Here is a 16,732-nt window from a genome sequence, read left to right as displayed (position 1 = left end):
ATTCCCAGAGATGAAGAATGCATGCACCTAAATCCAAGAGACCAGAAGGGTACCAGCTGAAAGAAATCCAAATAAGAATACTCCAAGTCACATCCTAATCAAAATGACAAAAACCATAGATAGAGAGAGAATACTGAAAGCAGCAAGATCAAAGGAGGAAGCAGTTCATGAAGGAGCATCCCTAAGTTTCAAGGCAGACTTATCAGTTGAAACTCTACAGGTCTGAAGACAGTGGTGGGATATAGTAAACCAACTCAATGAAATAAATGCCTCACCAAAAAACATTATCCAGCCAGACTCTCATTCAGATTTGAAGGAAAAATATCCAACTTTATAGATAAAAAAACAACTCAGACACTTTATAGAAGCAAAACCAATGTTACAAGAAGAACTAAATGGGCTACTTTAAGACAAAACAAGTTCCACAAGTACACCAAATTTCTAAATAAAAATGGCATAAATCCCCATCACAAGAATCTCTTTCAATTTCAATGAACTAAATGCACCAATAAAAAGGCACAGAGTGGCAAGATGGATTAGAAAATTAAACCCAACTTTCTGCTTCCTACAGGAAACACATCATTTGAACAATCAAAACACAGGCTCAAAGTCAAGGGTTGGGAAACAATTCTCCAAGCAAACAGCCTTTGAAAAACATGGGGTTGGCATATTAGTATCAGATCACATAGATTTCAGCCTGAAAAAGGTTATATGAGACATTTCTTAATGATCAAGGGATCAATATATCAGGAAGTTCTCACATTCCTAAATGTATGTGCACCTAATGAGGGACCAGGAAAATAGTTAAAACAACTGTTAATAGACTTGAAGAAAGACATTGATAGCAATACAATAGTAGTTGGAGACTTGAAGACGCCTCTGTCACCTCTCGATAGACCAACTAGACTGAAGCTCAGCAAGGAGATACTTTATTTGAGGAAAGGACTGGAAGAAAGGAGATCAGTAGATATACACAGGACATTTCATCCCCAAAAGGCCGAATACATATTCTTCTCCAGTACACATGGTACAACCTCCAAGATAGACCACATGCAGGGCCACAAAACATGCATCCATAAAATTAAGAGGATAGAAAATACATGAACTATCCTTTCAGACTACGATGTATTGAAAATAGGAATCAATCACACACATAAACAGAGAATCAAATCAAATGCCTGGAAATTAAACATATCACTACTGAACAACCAGTGGGTTAGAAAGGAAATCAAAGATTCCTGGAAACTAGTGACAATGAGGACATGACTACCAATATCTGTGGAATGCAACAAAAACAGTGTTAAGAGAAAAATGTATAGCTTTTCAAGCATTCATTAAGAAAGAATAAAGGGCCCAAATTAATAACTTAACCTCACAGGAAGCTGGAAAATGACCAACAAAAGGAACCTAAACCAAGTACAAGGAAGGAAATAATAATACTTAGAGCAGAAATCAATGAGTTGGAATCCCAGAAAACAGTCCAAAAGATCAAAAAAACAGGAGCTGCTTTTTTTGATAAAATAAACAAGACTAATAAGCCACTGTGAGACTCACAAAGAAACAGAGAGAGAGAGAGAGAGAGAGAGAGAGAGAGAGAGAGAGAGAGAGACCCCTAATAAAACATATCAGAAATGCAAAGGAAGACATCACAACAGAAACACAGAAACTGAAGAAATCCACAAAATCATCAGAGATTGCTTTGAAAATCTTTATGGCATGTGGCAGGAGAACCTTGAAGAAATGAATACATTCCTGTGTTCTGATAACCTCCCAAGGCTGAACCAAGAAGATTTGGAATAGCAGAACAGACCTATTGCTATCGAATACAAATTGAAATGGTAATCAAAATTCTTCCCCCAAATAAAAGCCCAGGCTCTGATGGATTCACTAGTGAATTGCTTCAAACTTTTAAAGAGTACCTATTGTCAATCTTTTGCAAGCTTTTCCAGGAAATTGAAGAAACATAAATATTCCCAAACAGTTTCTCGGAAGCAAGTGTCACCCTGATAGCCAAAGCAGACAGAGACTCCACCAAAAAAGAAAATTTCAGACTGATATCCATGATGAACACAGATGCAAAGATCACTGTCACTCTCATCCCTTGCTCATCGATTTGCTCGAGCAGGCACCAGTAATGTCTCCATTGTGAGATTTGTTGGTATTGTGTTTGGTATATCAGATATGCCACGGGTAGCATGCCAGGCTCTGCCGTGTGGGTGATATACTCTCTGTAGCTTGCCAGCTCTCCAAGAGGGGCGGAGGAATCAACCTGGGTCGGCTGTGTGCAAGGCAAATGCCCTACCTCTGTGCTATTGCTCTAGCCCAATGCAAAGATCCTCAACAAAAAATTATAAAATAGTATAAAATAGAATCCAAGACTCATCAAAAAGATCATACACTATGACCAAATAGGATTCATCCAGGGAATGGAAGAATTACCTAACATTTGCAAGTCAATCTACATAATATACCATATAAAAAAAAAGAAAAGATAAAAGCCACATGATCATATCAATAGACACAGGAAAAAGCTTTTGACAAGATCCAGCACACAATCATGTTAAAAATTCTCAAAAAAACAGGATTCAAAGGAACTCTCTCCAATACAGTCAAAACCATTTACCACAGGGGCTGGAGTGATAGCACAGTGGGTAGGGTGTTTGCCTTGCACGCAGTCGACCCAGGTTCGATTCCCAGCATCCCATATGGTCCCCATATGGTCCCCATATGGTCCCCTGAGTACAGCCAGGGGTGATTCCTGCGTGCAGAGCCAGGAGTAACCTCTGTGCATCACCAGGTGTTACCCAAAAAGAAAAAAAAAATTACCACAAACCCACAGCAAGCATTATTCTCAATTGGGAAAAAGTAAAGCTTTTCCTCTAAGATTAGGGACAAGACAACTCTCACCATTTCTATTCTGTATAGAACTGGAAGTACTCATCATAGCAGTTAAGGAAGAAAAAGATATTAAGGGAATCCAGACAGGAAAGAGAGAAGTTAAGCTCTCATTATTTGCAGATGACATGATACTATAATTAGAGAACCTTAAATTTTCTACCAAAAACTTTCTAGAAACAATATATTTGTATAATAAAGTGGCAGGTTACCAAATCAATGCCCCAAAGTCCATGACTTTCCTATATACAAATAAAGAATGAGAAGAAAGTGATATTAAAGAAACAATTCTGTTCACAATGGTGCCACAGAAAATCAAGTACCTTGGAATCATCTTAACTAAGGAGGAAAAGGGCCTGTACAAAGAAAATTACCAAATGCTATTTCAAAAAATAAAAGAAGACACGAGGAAATGGAAACACATCCCCCATTCATGGAAATGGAGAATTAACGTTGTCAAAATGGCAATACTTCCCAAAGCACTATACAGGTTCAAAGCAGTCCCTATAAGGATACCCACCACATTCTTCAAAGAAATTTATCAAACAGTTCTGAAATTCATATGGAACAATAACCCCACGAATAGCTAAAGCAATCCTTGACATAACCTTCCCCAACTTCAAATTCTACTACAAAGGTTTGTATCACAAACCTTATGCCTAAAATGAAAGACTGAAAAAGAGAGAGAGAGAGAGAGAGAGAGAGAGAGAGAGAGAGAGAGAGAGAGAGAGAGAGAGAGAGAATAGAGGTACCTACGATAGAGGCAGGCTGAGGTGTATGGTGACTTGAAGGGGTGGGAGGGAAACTGGGGACACTGGTGCTGGGAAATTACACTGGTGGAGGAATAGACTTTGAAACATTGTATGACTAAAACACAATAAGGAACAATTTTGTAATTCTCTATCTCGCAGTGATTCAATTAAAAAAATGAATAAATAAAAAACAACAATTTTTTCTTCTTTTTTTTATGTAGTTAAATAATAACAAGTCTCACAAAGGAGACATTACTGTTGCCTGCTCAAGCAAATTGATGAGCAATGGGATGACAGTGACAGTGAGAGTGTCTTTTGTTTATTCAGTCATTGATTAAGCTGATTGAATTGGGCATGAATTCCACATTACTTTTTAATTTTTTTTAATTGTGTATATGTGAGATAGGCCATTACAAAGCTGCTCAAAATTGGGTTTCAGTCATACAATGATCCAGCACCCATCTCTCCATGAGTGTACATTTCCCACCACCAATGTCCCCTGTTTCTCCACCATCATCCCCCAGCCCCCCACACCCAGCCTCCCTCTGTGGGAGGCACTTTTCTTCTTGCTCTCTCCTTTTCCTTTTATGCATTATAGTTTGCAATGCAGGTGCTAAGAGGTCATGGTGTTTGTTCAGGGCATTTGGTATTTTTATCAGAACATTAGTGCTGGAGTAGCTTTTCAATTGTGTGGAAGCTTTGGGGTATGTATGTGACTGCTGAGGCTTCTGGAAGTACAGGGAGGTGGAGGGCAGTAGCCTATCCCAACCCCAAGAAAGCTTGGAGATTTCAGTCACAAAACCCGCAGATCAGAGTTTTCAACAGATTATTTCTTGGTCCATCCTGAGATGGTGGAGTCAGGCTGGGGGTATGAAAGTGATTTTGGATTGTGGTAACAAGCGGCTGATGGGACTCTGCTTAGGCAGGCCACCAGGCCAACCCTCCCCCTCCGATTTACCCGTCTGTTCAGCCATGTGCAGGTTCAAGATTAACTGCGTCTCTTGATTTCTTTGGAGATTTATGTATGGGTCTCTGAAATCAAGCCAGCAAATGAGCTTGTATAGCTGATCCAGAGGTGGTTTGTGGGGTTGGATCCTGCATACATAACTTCTGGCCATTTAATTTCTTGGTAAACTTAGTCCCAAGTTACTGGGGTCTGGGCAAAGGCACAGCAGCAATTTGGGGGTACCAGGAAGCCTGAAGGCAATATCAGGCTGTGATGCACTCGCCCTGCAGGCACAATTGACCTGCTGGCTACACCATACCCCCAAACTTCTTTCTAAGTTTAGGGACAGAGCAAGCTGGAAGCTGAACCTGCTCTACTGTATGTAGATTTGCCAGAGTTTCTGTTCAAATAAGAACAAAGGAAGCAACAGTTGCACACTACAGAAGGGTCTTTCTTGCTGTAACACAAAATTTCACCAGACTATGTTCAGAATTATTCTTTGCCTAAAGGCATTTAATTAATGTTGTCTGGAACAAAGCTTTGCTTTACTTTGAATCAGGTAAGTGAAGTCTCCAGTGAGAATTTTAACATGTTTTTTAATTTTGGCTATCCCATCTTTCTATCTTACAGTTTAGAGTGCATATATAGTAAATGAAACACACAACTCCAAATAAAGGCTAGTTCATACTGTATTCCAAGTGCTTGGATTTTTCCTTTGACATCCTTTTTTCCAATTATCCCTCACTAATGTTTCTCTTTGTTCTTGTGATGGTTAAAAAAGTTCAAACTACTTAGAACAGTGTCTGATCTGATTGCTGTTACTAATATGTGTATTCACTCTGATTCTGAATAAAAAGCAATTTGCAAAGCATTTATTTTGTTAGAAACTGTTAGAAACTGTGTCCTTCTTTGACAGTGTTTTGGGTCCATACCTGGCTGTACTCAGAGCACACTCCTGGCTCAGTGCTAAGGGATAACTCCTTCCTGGGATAACTCCAGGGAACATTAGTGTTCTGGGATTTGAATCAGGGTCTGTCATATGAAAGTCAAGCAGTTTAACTCCTATACCATCTTGTCCATCCCCTTTCTGCTTTGGAACCATAGAATATGTGTAGAGATCATGATTAGATATTATTACCTAATACCAAATAAATGAATACATTCTTCTGAATATATATTTTTCTTTTCATTTCCATGGGTTAATGTTTCAAGAGATTTAACATTCTTCTTGGTCTTCAATTCAAGAGAAAGAGCTTTGCATTGCCAAAGTAAGTTTGAACTGTCCACCTTACTTCTATTTGTTTCATTCCTACAGAATCTATTTTGTTATGATAAAAGGGGTTGCTTAGTTGGTTATGGTTTGCACCTTTGCTTGTGGCGCACATTGTGCATATTGGTGGGTGGCACATTTATGTAGCTTGCACTCACTTGATTGTGGTGTCCCGGAGATAGCACACTTTTTTATGGCATCGTGGACATAATTGTAGTGCCAGTAATCATACTTAATGTGTGGGGTACCAGGCATCTAATTTGTGGTCTTATGCCTGTAAGACAAGAATGTTACCACTGAGCTATATTCTTGGGTCCTTTTTAACTAACCTTTGAATATTGAAAGCTTCTTATTCTGTATTATAATAAAAAGATTAAGAAGTCTTTCTAATTACTACAAACTGGATATAAGGCTTCCTTCCATGGTCCTCAGGAATTTGTTATAAAAGCACTTATATCTTACCATTATAATAGCCTATTTATTACAAACCCATGCACTACCCAATATTCAAAAGCAATCTTTGAGCTCCCGGAAGACAGAGGTAGTGTTTATATCATCATATGCCAATCCATAGCAAAACACCTCCTTTAGATAAATGCATGAATTATTTGGCTCAAACAAATGACAAAGCATCGACCTTTTGGTGCTCTGTGCCATCATCCTTAGGTTAGGAATTTGGGAAGCTCTTTCAATTTTGATTTTAGAGGGTCAAAGAGTTAAAATGTTGAAGCACATGAACAGAAACAGATGAGATTACCTGAAGTATACTGGTTTCAGTTTTGCAGATTTTCTTAGGAAAAGAAATAGAAGTGGAAGGAATTCATGTATTTCTTTAGCCCAGAATGCCATAAATGGCATATATTCATGTAGTTACAACAATAGATAGATTCATATATGAGAATAGGACTAGTCTAATAGTAGCTTAAATTCTAGCTACTGAAATTGAGCTGAACTTGGATGCTGCAGTGGCAAACAGAAATCATTTATTGCAGTGGGTTCCATAGCATAAAAAGAACAATGTACCTGAGTAACATATAAATCTCTACTTTCCTATTTCATTTCTATTTTTTGAGGGTTACCTCTGTATCTTGGTCAGTCTTATAGATTTTATGAAGGATTGCTATCTAAATACCAGAGCTGTCAATAGCCCCAGAAGTCTCAACAGTCTCAGACTAACCAGTGAGAGTGTTGAACCAAGTACAACCCACCAATGAGCAAGAAGTAAGTTCTCATTTTACCAACACTCACTCTAGCTCTCCCAATCTTTCCTGTTCTTGAGCTATCCAAAATACCTTGAGATTAGACAGTTTCTTCTTACTATTAAATAGGATTTCCCAGGATACACGATAGGGTCTGCCAACCTGGGATCATGGTTTCACTGTTCTAAACACCAGAATCCCTCTCGCTGAAGTACAGACCTCAAAGTATGATGAAAAATTTATAAAATAATGAACTTAAAATGCATGGTGCCAGAGCACACAGTTAGAACACAATTAGTTTTACTTACAATATTAAAATAGCACAGTAAATTGCACTGCTGTTTTAGTTAATGTGTCCCTCGGAAATTATATTCTCTTATAAGGATCACAGATCAGCTTGCCTTGGCCATCGATGCTGGTTCTTAACTCCTCCATGAAACTGATTTGACTTATACAGGGCCTAAACCATTCAGGCCCTTTATGTCATTTCCTTACCCATTAGCAAAGATCATTCGGCTTTAATTATTCTGCAAAATTTAAATGGAATAATCCATGGCAACAGAACTAGGTATTACATGCTCCTTGTATATAATCTATGAATGCTGATTCCCTATGGTATCTATCATCTTTCTTTTGTCTGTGATTTTTCAGCAATCCGAGCTCCTAATGTCATTGTACCAACATAACACAGCATATCAAATACTCAGTAAAGTACCTAACAAATGGAGAAATCCTGAAGGTTCTGTTATGTGGAAAAAAGCACTAATTGATTCCCAGGAATATAAATAAGATCCAAATCTCAACCAACCTGGCTGAATCCTCAATGAGTAGTCTTGACAAAGTATTGTGTGATTTTGGGGTGAAGAGACAGCATGGGGTACTGCATTTGCTTTACCTGTGGATGTGGCACCACAGAAGGTCTCTAAGCAAGTATCACCAGTAAAACAGCAAGAGAAGAAGGAAGGAAGGAAGGAAGGAAGGAAGGAAGGAAGGAAGGAAGGAAGGAAGGAAGGAAGGAAGGAAGGAAGGAAGGAAGGAAGGAAGGAAGGAAGGAAGGGAGGAAGGAAGGGAGGAAGGGAGGGAGGGAGGAAGGAAGGGAGGGAGGGAGGGAGGGAGGGAGGGAGGGAGGGAGGGAGGGAGGGAGGGAGGGAGGGAGGGTCAAACATATTTTTGGTTACAGATTAAAACTTTAAGTGATAGGCAGGAAACTCTAAACTATGTCCGGTAAGTTTCAGGATATTTACTTAAATAATTATGAAGTCAGATAGTATAAATTTTGGAGTTAATCATACTGAATTTTAGTATTGACTCTGCTGCGATTCTAGCTCTTTAAAATGTTACAAATGACTTGATCATCAAGTCACTCAGTCTCCTTTACAGTAAGAGAACTTACCCGCTGGATTATTTAATGAGCATATATATCCAAAGGGCTCTGCTAATGGAGATTTCATGAGGGTGGTTACTCCATGTACACACTGGGCACAGATCCACTTATTGATATTCATTTATCAAGAACTCTTAGAAGATAAACTTTCTGTCCTGAGAGTTTTCCAAATATCATAATTAATTATACAATGTTATCAATTTCTTAGAGGCAAAGCTATTCAGATAATAATAAAAGATGTCTTCTCAGAAAGAGGAGGTCTTGCCCTTAATCACCTATATCAAAGCAGATTTTAACCTACATTAATATGACAACAGATGATAAAAATACAGGGAGATAAGTTAGTTGATTCCACAGATGGTACAAACCCTTATGATTCAGGTTGTTGTTTACAGGGTTTATACAGAAAAATTACATTTTCATGGGGCCAGTTCTGCCCTGAATGTTGGTCCCCATATGTTTCTGGGTTTCCATACATTCTGATAATATAGCTACATTTCATAACATTGGGAATGTTGATTTCACTGAAAAAATCTTAAGGCTGTAGCCACAAAAAAACAATGCTCAACCCTCAGAGTGCCCACTCCTGATATCACTAGCACAAAAATATGGACATATTGAAGCTGAAATCCTTGGAGTAGAGTCAAGGAAAGAGTTGATTCATATAAAGTTTTTTCCCAGAGTGATAGAATTATGAAAAATGATCCAAGCTAATAAAAGTCTGTAATAAACAAGGTTAAAATCAATAAATAATGATTTCATGTCATGTCCTTGACCAGGAAAATATTCTCATCGATAAAAATGAGGAAATATTACTCTGCTACAACTCAGTTTTTAATAAAATGTATAATTTCCCATCAAAGTATCCGACTGTGCAAAGAATTTAAAAATTCTTAGGTGTCTAAGAATTTTGACCTTATTTTTAGCTAGTTAACTCCCTTGCACTCACACGTGAACTCGATATTTTCTGATATCAGTGCTCTTTAGAAATACCTCAAGTTGGGGGTTATTCACGCAAAATCCAGGATCTAATAGCACCTTAATTTTAGACAAATTCTTGAATTAAAGCCAAAAAATAACCCTCTACACATATTGAAGCAAGACTATTTTTTTTACTGAAATCTAAATCTTGCTCTGTCTACATTTCATCTTTCCTAACTGTCAGTCATTTAAGTTCTGAGGTTCCATACATGCTCTGGGATTTCTGGTATTTCACTTACTATCTCAGAATCACTATGGTTAACTAATATGGGATATTTTCCACATATAGAGAAGGCAGATGCAGTTCTGAAATCCAACTCTCCCTAAACTAAAATATAAACTTAATTTAGTTTAAATGTTCATCACTAGCTGTACCTCTCTGCCCTTGTACCAGAGCACCCATACCATATCTTTCTGATTCTGCTTGTCGATGTCTTTTTTACTGAGGGAGGAATTATACTCTTATAAAGTCACTGGCCTTCATCAGTTTTTCAGGTTCTTTGTATACATAATAAAAACTTAAATATGAACAACTCAGAATAGTTGTGAAAATAAAATACAAACTTCACATTTTACACAAAGACTGCCCTGAAAAAATTTGTATGATGATGGAAATTCTTTATATTTGCTTGTCATATACAGCAACCACTGTATATGTAGGTCCATGCATAAATAATATATTATGCTAATTTTAATTCACTCCAACCCAAAGTGAATTAAAATTATTATAATTTTATACTAATTGGAGTATACTAATTGGAGCGATAGCACAGCGGTTAGGGCATTTGCCTTGCACGCGGTCAACCTGGGTTCCATTCCTCCACCCCTCTCGGAGACCCAGGCAAGCTACCAAGAGTATCCTGCCCACATGGCAGAGCCTGATAAACTACCTGTGGCGTATTCGATATGCTAAAAACAGTAACAAGTCTTACAATGGAAACGTTACTGGTGCCCGCTCAAGCAAATTGAAGAGCAACGGGATGACAGTGATACAGTGAATTTTAATTTAGTTCAAATGGACACTTATGAATAGTCACTGATACAATGCACAGTGGATAGCACATTGTTGGAACATGGTAACACCAATATTATCATTGGTTCTCAGAATAGTATTGTAACAGTAGTACATGCAATTGTTCTAACAAAAATTAGTGTAATCTCCAATCCCCCCTCAGCATTTTCAGAATGCATGCAAATCTACTCATGCCATTACCTTAACCAAAAGATTTATGTCCTCTGGAGACAGTAATGGAGAGATGCCCTGTCAAAATAAAAATACAGAAACCTGTACAATGAACACAACATACATAAAATATGTACATACACATACACACACACACACACACACACACACACTGTAAATCCCATTCCCTATCAAACAATTCAAGTTCTCTTCTATGTAATTTATAACTTCTAACTGTCCTATGTAAGAACTCAAATAGTCCTATCTGTCTAAGTGACTCGAGAAGGTGTCAAATCTTAGTCAAGGCTAATAGAAGATGAATTCACTCTGTCCCCAATCTCAATCTCTCACCTATTCTCCTCTTCTCCGTATCCTCTTTCCCCAGTCTCATAAAAACTGAGAGTTCATATAGGTACCGTGGAAAGCTAAGGAGATACACAGTTAAGACCCCCTTGGGGACTAAGCTACTTACAATGTTATATGACAATTAGAAACATTTTTTTAGGTTTACAAGGTGAAACAGCATGTAGAAAACTCTTCATTTGTGAATAAATTGGAGTCTTCAGGTGACCCGATCTACATGCAAGCCCACTGTAAGCTGGGGTGTGGCATATTCTAATGCAACTGGTACAGAGTCCAAGGTTAGCAAGGGGCGTGTCCACACTGAAGTGTAAGGAACAAGGCTATAATCAAAAAAGAAGACGAAAAGTAGATGATAAAATTTTCTTAAGAGTTGGCAATTAGAATATCCCCATAAAAACATCTATATTTTGCAATAAGAAAGGACCACTAGTGAATCCAGTGCTTAGAGGGGAGGTGATAGATTTTTTTTTCTTTCTAGAATATGAAAAGTATGTAGGCACAAGTGAACATATGGTGGTTTATTTATTCCAGCTCAGTCTGCGTTTATAAGTCCAATCTAGCATCTTGGGAAGACAAAAACAGACTTTTTTTCACTTACCCCCATTTTCTTGAATTTCTGTGGCTGCAAAAGACATATGCTAGGTGCATACTAATAGTTTGCTTAGGATACCCCTTTTATGGGCTGAGATATGTCTGTTTTGCTTTTTATTGTCTAACCTTCTGTGCTACTGTCATTGAAAGACAGGAAAGAGATGGGCGTGAAACTGAAGGAGAACTGGGGAAGCCAAGGAAAGTTCTAGTCCTAAATGAAGTCTTATTTCAATTGCAGGTGCTAAAGAAACAGCCGAGATCTTTCTGAGTTATCCGAGAGAGAGCCCTGCTGGAGGGCCAACCTTCACATACAGACTTATTCAAACTTCAAAAGGGAAAAACTATTTTCTTTTAAAGTTTTCTCTTTTTCCCCTGGGAAGTTAATAGCAGAGGAGAATGAAATTTTTTTTTTTCAAACTGTGCTTTGTGCTGTTGGCATTGTTTTCTTTGGGGCTTTTTAGCATTGTCAGTCGAGTTCTTTGGAGGTAATTTTAATCCAGGCATGTCATGAGCTTATAAATAATTCAACTAATGTCTTGTTCTGACCAATTCTATAGACCTTCTAATACAGGTCTCAAGAAGTAACACAGGAACACTCTCTAGGGTTTGAAAGTTTTTGCAGGTTGTCAGGGAATATATTATAGGCATATTTGACCTGATGAATAAGTCATTTATGGTGGATCGTTGTTAGGTCTGATGGGTTCAGATTAAAAACAGAGGGGGAGAGTATTAGGTCTAAAAGACTCAATCTGTGACCTGTGGAGATGTCTGATTCTCCTTAATTTCTCCTGAAAGGAATACCCACTTGGAATGCCAGGGAGTTGTACTGCCAATGGCTCATTTGGAATTAAAATGAAAAAGAGTACCTCATTTACTAGAAATAAAACAGCATCTGTGGCCATTTACATTACAGGAGCCATTTGGCATTTTCTCTGCTATAATGTTTCCTACTCCTTGTAAGCCCCCCCCACTCCCCCCAACCCCAAGCCCCTAAGAGTATTCTCTTGGTCAGTGACTGGCACAAGAAACTCTTTAATAAGTTTCTAGAGAAACTTTCTTTCTTAAAGTTTCTAGAGATTTCTGGAGAAACCACTTTCATGTGGGGGTGGGGTGGTGTAAATTTCTATGGGTGCAACCCTGTACCTTCACTTCCGGTTCCACTCTCCACCCACTGAGGAATGATGACCATAAAGTGAAGGGATGACTATAGGCCTGACTTATCTAAACTCATCAATTTCTAAGAAAAGTCTATCTTAACCAGCTCTCAAGGCATACCCCTGAAGTTCTTGGAATGTTCTGACAGGTGCATTTTTGTTTTTGCCTTGGTTTCTGGTCATGTCAGAAAGCTTCTTTGATATAGTTCTTGGATAATGTTAAGCTGATCTCTGGAGAGGAGAAGAGACTAAGTGACTAAGACCAATCACATGGGTACTCCCTGCAGGGCCCACCATGGTGATTCTGATTATTGTCATATCTCTTGGCAGTGGTAACGGAGTCATATGACTTCCCAGAAGATGAGTGCACTGCACTCAAGTAAAACCAGCAGGAACTCGAGCTAGAGAAGACAACATACTCAGGATTGTACAAGTGCACTCAGCCTTTTACAGCTGCCACCGTTCTCACTCTGACAGGAAAAAAAAATTCTGATAATAGAAATAAGACAACTAGCAGTTCAGATATAGACCTAACTGGAAAACGTGCAGCAAGTAATCCAGTTAAAACTTGACAACAATGTGCTCAGTCTCATGTCTACTTTTCTATTTCTCTGGCCTTCACCGGCCCCAGGAGTCTGTATTCCAGGAATGTACCATGGGGCACGCTTCCCTGTTGGGCTGGCATTTTTAGCCAGTGAGAGATACCAGAGAAAGAGATGACTGTTCCACCTAATTTAGCCCTTGATTTCTGGCACTGGTGTTGAACGTACACCTACAGTTCCTATTGGATGTTCCCTACCCTGAATTCCTCTTTCTTACTTAATATGAAAATAGGCATAGTTATGTTTGCTATTGGCTTCCTGCTGTGGTTTATTTCTGGGCATGACTGTCTTTCAGCTTCCTTCCCCTTCCATAGTTTTATAAATATACTTATTTGAAGTTTCTTGAATCATATGAATTGCATTTTATTTTTCCTGGATCCCTTATAGTTGGCATTCATCCAGACAAGTTAGATGACATACTGGTTTGCCAGGCAGCCCTCTTTCTCCTGGATTTCCTGGTACACCCTGATGGAAGAAGACAAAAGAGTAATTGGGATAAGCATACAATCTTCATCCTCTCTACCTACATTTTTCACCAGCCTCAGTATATATGTCAAGTATAATTTGATAGAAAAAATATTGAAGATTTGTACCAATAAAAATTAATGGTTTTTCCTTTTATACAGGGCACCCTGGAGGAGGGCAGGTGAATCCCACCACTCGCCCTAACAGAACTCCAGCAGCTCAAAACCTCCAGAACCCGATCACTGCCATGCTCACAGCCGATCTCCACAGGCTCAGATGAGCCTCATCCCTGAATAAAAAACTCAGGTATGCAGGTTCTGTGACTGAAATCTCCAGGCTCTCATAGAGTCGGGGATGGGCCACCTTCCCCCTCTTCCAGGAGTCACGCCCAGAAATTCCTTCTGGAGTCATATAAACTCATTAACAGGCCATGATCCAGAGACTCACAAATGAAGCTCAGAGTAGTAGTAGTAATAATGATGATGATGATAATAATAATAATAATAATAATAATGAAGTTCTTAATCTCAGCTGCACAGCCAAAACTCTCCCACAAAATTGAATGATAGCAAGTGTTTACAATTCATATCTTCCTCTTATAGATATTCAAACATAACAAAAATAGCTCATGCAGAGTATGCATGTGCAACACACACACACACAAACCCATTATTTTACCCTTCTTTTTAAAACACAGATTTTGTAAGTATAAGTGAACATATAAACCTCTTCAATAGGGTATCAATGAGAAAATAATGTTGACAGAAAACAAATTAAGAATATACAGAGACGGGAATTAAAGGGTAACTGTATTCTCTGAAACATAACTTAAGGAGGGAAAGAAGAATGATTTCTCTCATATGCATGATTTACAGAAACAGATTAGGGAGTAATAACTTCCCAAGGGTAATCAAAACTGAGAATGTGTCCTTGGTAAGAGGCTTACCATAGGGGGTGGGGAATGAGGGACACTGAAAATGATGGAGAAAGGTGGACACCTGGCTGGAGGGGGCAGGGGAATATTTCATGTGTGGAACCTTACTAATAACAGTTTGTAAACCTTAGTGTACAAAAGAAGTATTAATAAAAATTAATTAAAAGGGAAGGTAAATTATTATTTCTTCTTATAATAGATTGAAACTATGAGAGTAGACAAAATGATGTAAAACTATATACAATGAATAATCACTGTATCATTGTCATCCCATTGCTCATTGATTTGCTCAAGCAGTCACCAGTAAAGTCCTCACTGTGAGACTTGCTGTTACTGTTTTTGGCATATCAAATTCATCACAGGCAGCTTGCCAGGCTCTGCTGCGTGGGCGAGATACTCTCGGTAGCTTGCAGGGTTGTCCAAGAGGGGCTCAGGAATCGAACTCAGGTCATCCACATGCAAGGCAAATGCCCTACTCATTAAGCTATCCCTCCAGGCTACAATGAATAATACTACTGTGTAATAGTGTTTGGCATCTTTACTTTATAAAATCACCTCATTGACATCTATGCATTGAGCCAATGAGTAAGTATTCTGTATCTGGACCACTGCAAGGTATAAAAACATAGTCCACACCTTCTGGGAATTTTATCAGACTTGTTGTGAGACTTTTATCAAATGTCTAATAATGTAGATAAAAGATGGTATCAGCAGCAGTGGAGTGATAGTACAGCGAGTAGAGCATTTGCCTTGCACACAGTCAACCTGGGTTCAATTCCCAGCATTCCATATGGTTCCCGAGCACTGCCAGAAGTAAGTCCTGAGTGTAAAGCCAGGAATAACCCCTGTGCATTGCAAGATGTGACCCAAAAAAAACAAAACAAAAAATTAAATAAATAAAGAGATGATATCAGCTAAGCCTGGAATTTCCTTGAATAGAGAAAGAAAATTATTCCATAGACGGGCCAGAAAAATTCTATACAAAAGCTGGTGTCTTACTCGAGCATAACTGAGGAGCCAGCTATGTAAAATTTTTAAACAATATTACAGTAATATAGTGAAAGTATAACACCAAGTATGTCCAAGTATGAGAACCTCCTATGAGTTTGCTCAGAAAGTATGATACAAAAGCATGGGGATTAAAACTAGACAATATAAAATTATATACATTGAAGATGAAACATGTTTAAATGTTTATGGATGGAAACATTTGTAAATGTTCACGGGTGGTTAGAGGAAAGAATGAATGATGCAAAATTGTTCTTAGGTTTTCTAAAATGTCCTGCCCTGAGATTTCAGTCTGACCACATAATCATGGAAGTTTGGAGGACTAGGTTTCCATGGGAGACTTTAAGAACCTTGATTGAGTTTACACCACTTATCCTTACTCACATCCTGTCCAGCTGGTCCCTGAGGCCCAGGGAATCCAGGTAAACCTCGAGATCCCTGGTGAAAAAAAAAGATAAAATAGTTTAAGCAAAGAAAAATCCCCTTTCCTTGGCACACATCATACAAATAGCTTGTTGTTAAGAGGGATGATATGTGTGCCAAAGAGCACTCTGCTCAGAACTGACTCATTTCATTATGCTTGTGGAGGTGGATGTGTTAAGTACACACAGAGAACACTCTGGAAAACTGTAACCATGAATCTTATTTCCCAGACCCCACACCAAGCCCCTTTCTTGAGTGGGATGCAACAGTTCCTGCAGTGAAGCAAGCCTGATGCAAATACTCATGCAAGGAATGCCTCTTTTTCGCATGCTCCTGATAGACCCACAGGTTGCTGATGAGCTGAATAAGTTAACTTGTGTAAAACCAGAGAGCTCCACACCGAGCTCAATGGCAGATGCTATCGATGTATATAGAGAGGCATATACATACATATATATACATGCACACATGCATATATGTATATATAATTCTCATTCTGTTGAAAATGTCTGTATAATATCAGGAATTGACTCATGATAATTTTGCTTCCTGTAGGAACTTAAATAGATAAGTATGAGATTA

General features: G+C 38.5%; 1 protein-coding gene across 1 annotated transcript in view; it reads right to left on the bottom strand.

The window, feature by feature from the left end:
- COL22A1 (collagen type XXII alpha 1 chain) overlaps positions 1 to 16,732 on the bottom strand; it is a 259,447-nt gene that overhangs the window by 63,580 nt on the left and 179,135 nt on the right. Inside the window, exons 41-43 of the mRNA XM_004602595.2 lie at positions 16,112 to 16,165; positions 13,741 to 13,785; positions 10,641 to 10,688 (exon numbers count right to left, since the gene is read on the bottom strand). Coding sequence (XP_004602652.2) covers positions 10,641 to 10,688; positions 13,741 to 13,785; positions 16,112 to 16,165 — 147 coding nt within the window. The remainder of the gene's footprint in view (positions 1 to 10,640; positions 10,689 to 13,740; positions 13,786 to 16,111; positions 16,166 to 16,732) is intronic.

Source organism: Sorex araneus, chromosome 2, assembly GCF_027595985.1.
Source record: "Sorex araneus isolate mSorAra2 chromosome 2, mSorAra2.pri, whole genome shotgun sequence".
Taxonomy (NCBI): domain Eukaryota; kingdom Metazoa; phylum Chordata; class Mammalia; order Eulipotyphla; family Soricidae; genus Sorex; species Sorex araneus.
This window is presented reverse-complemented; position numbering and strand designations above follow the sequence as displayed.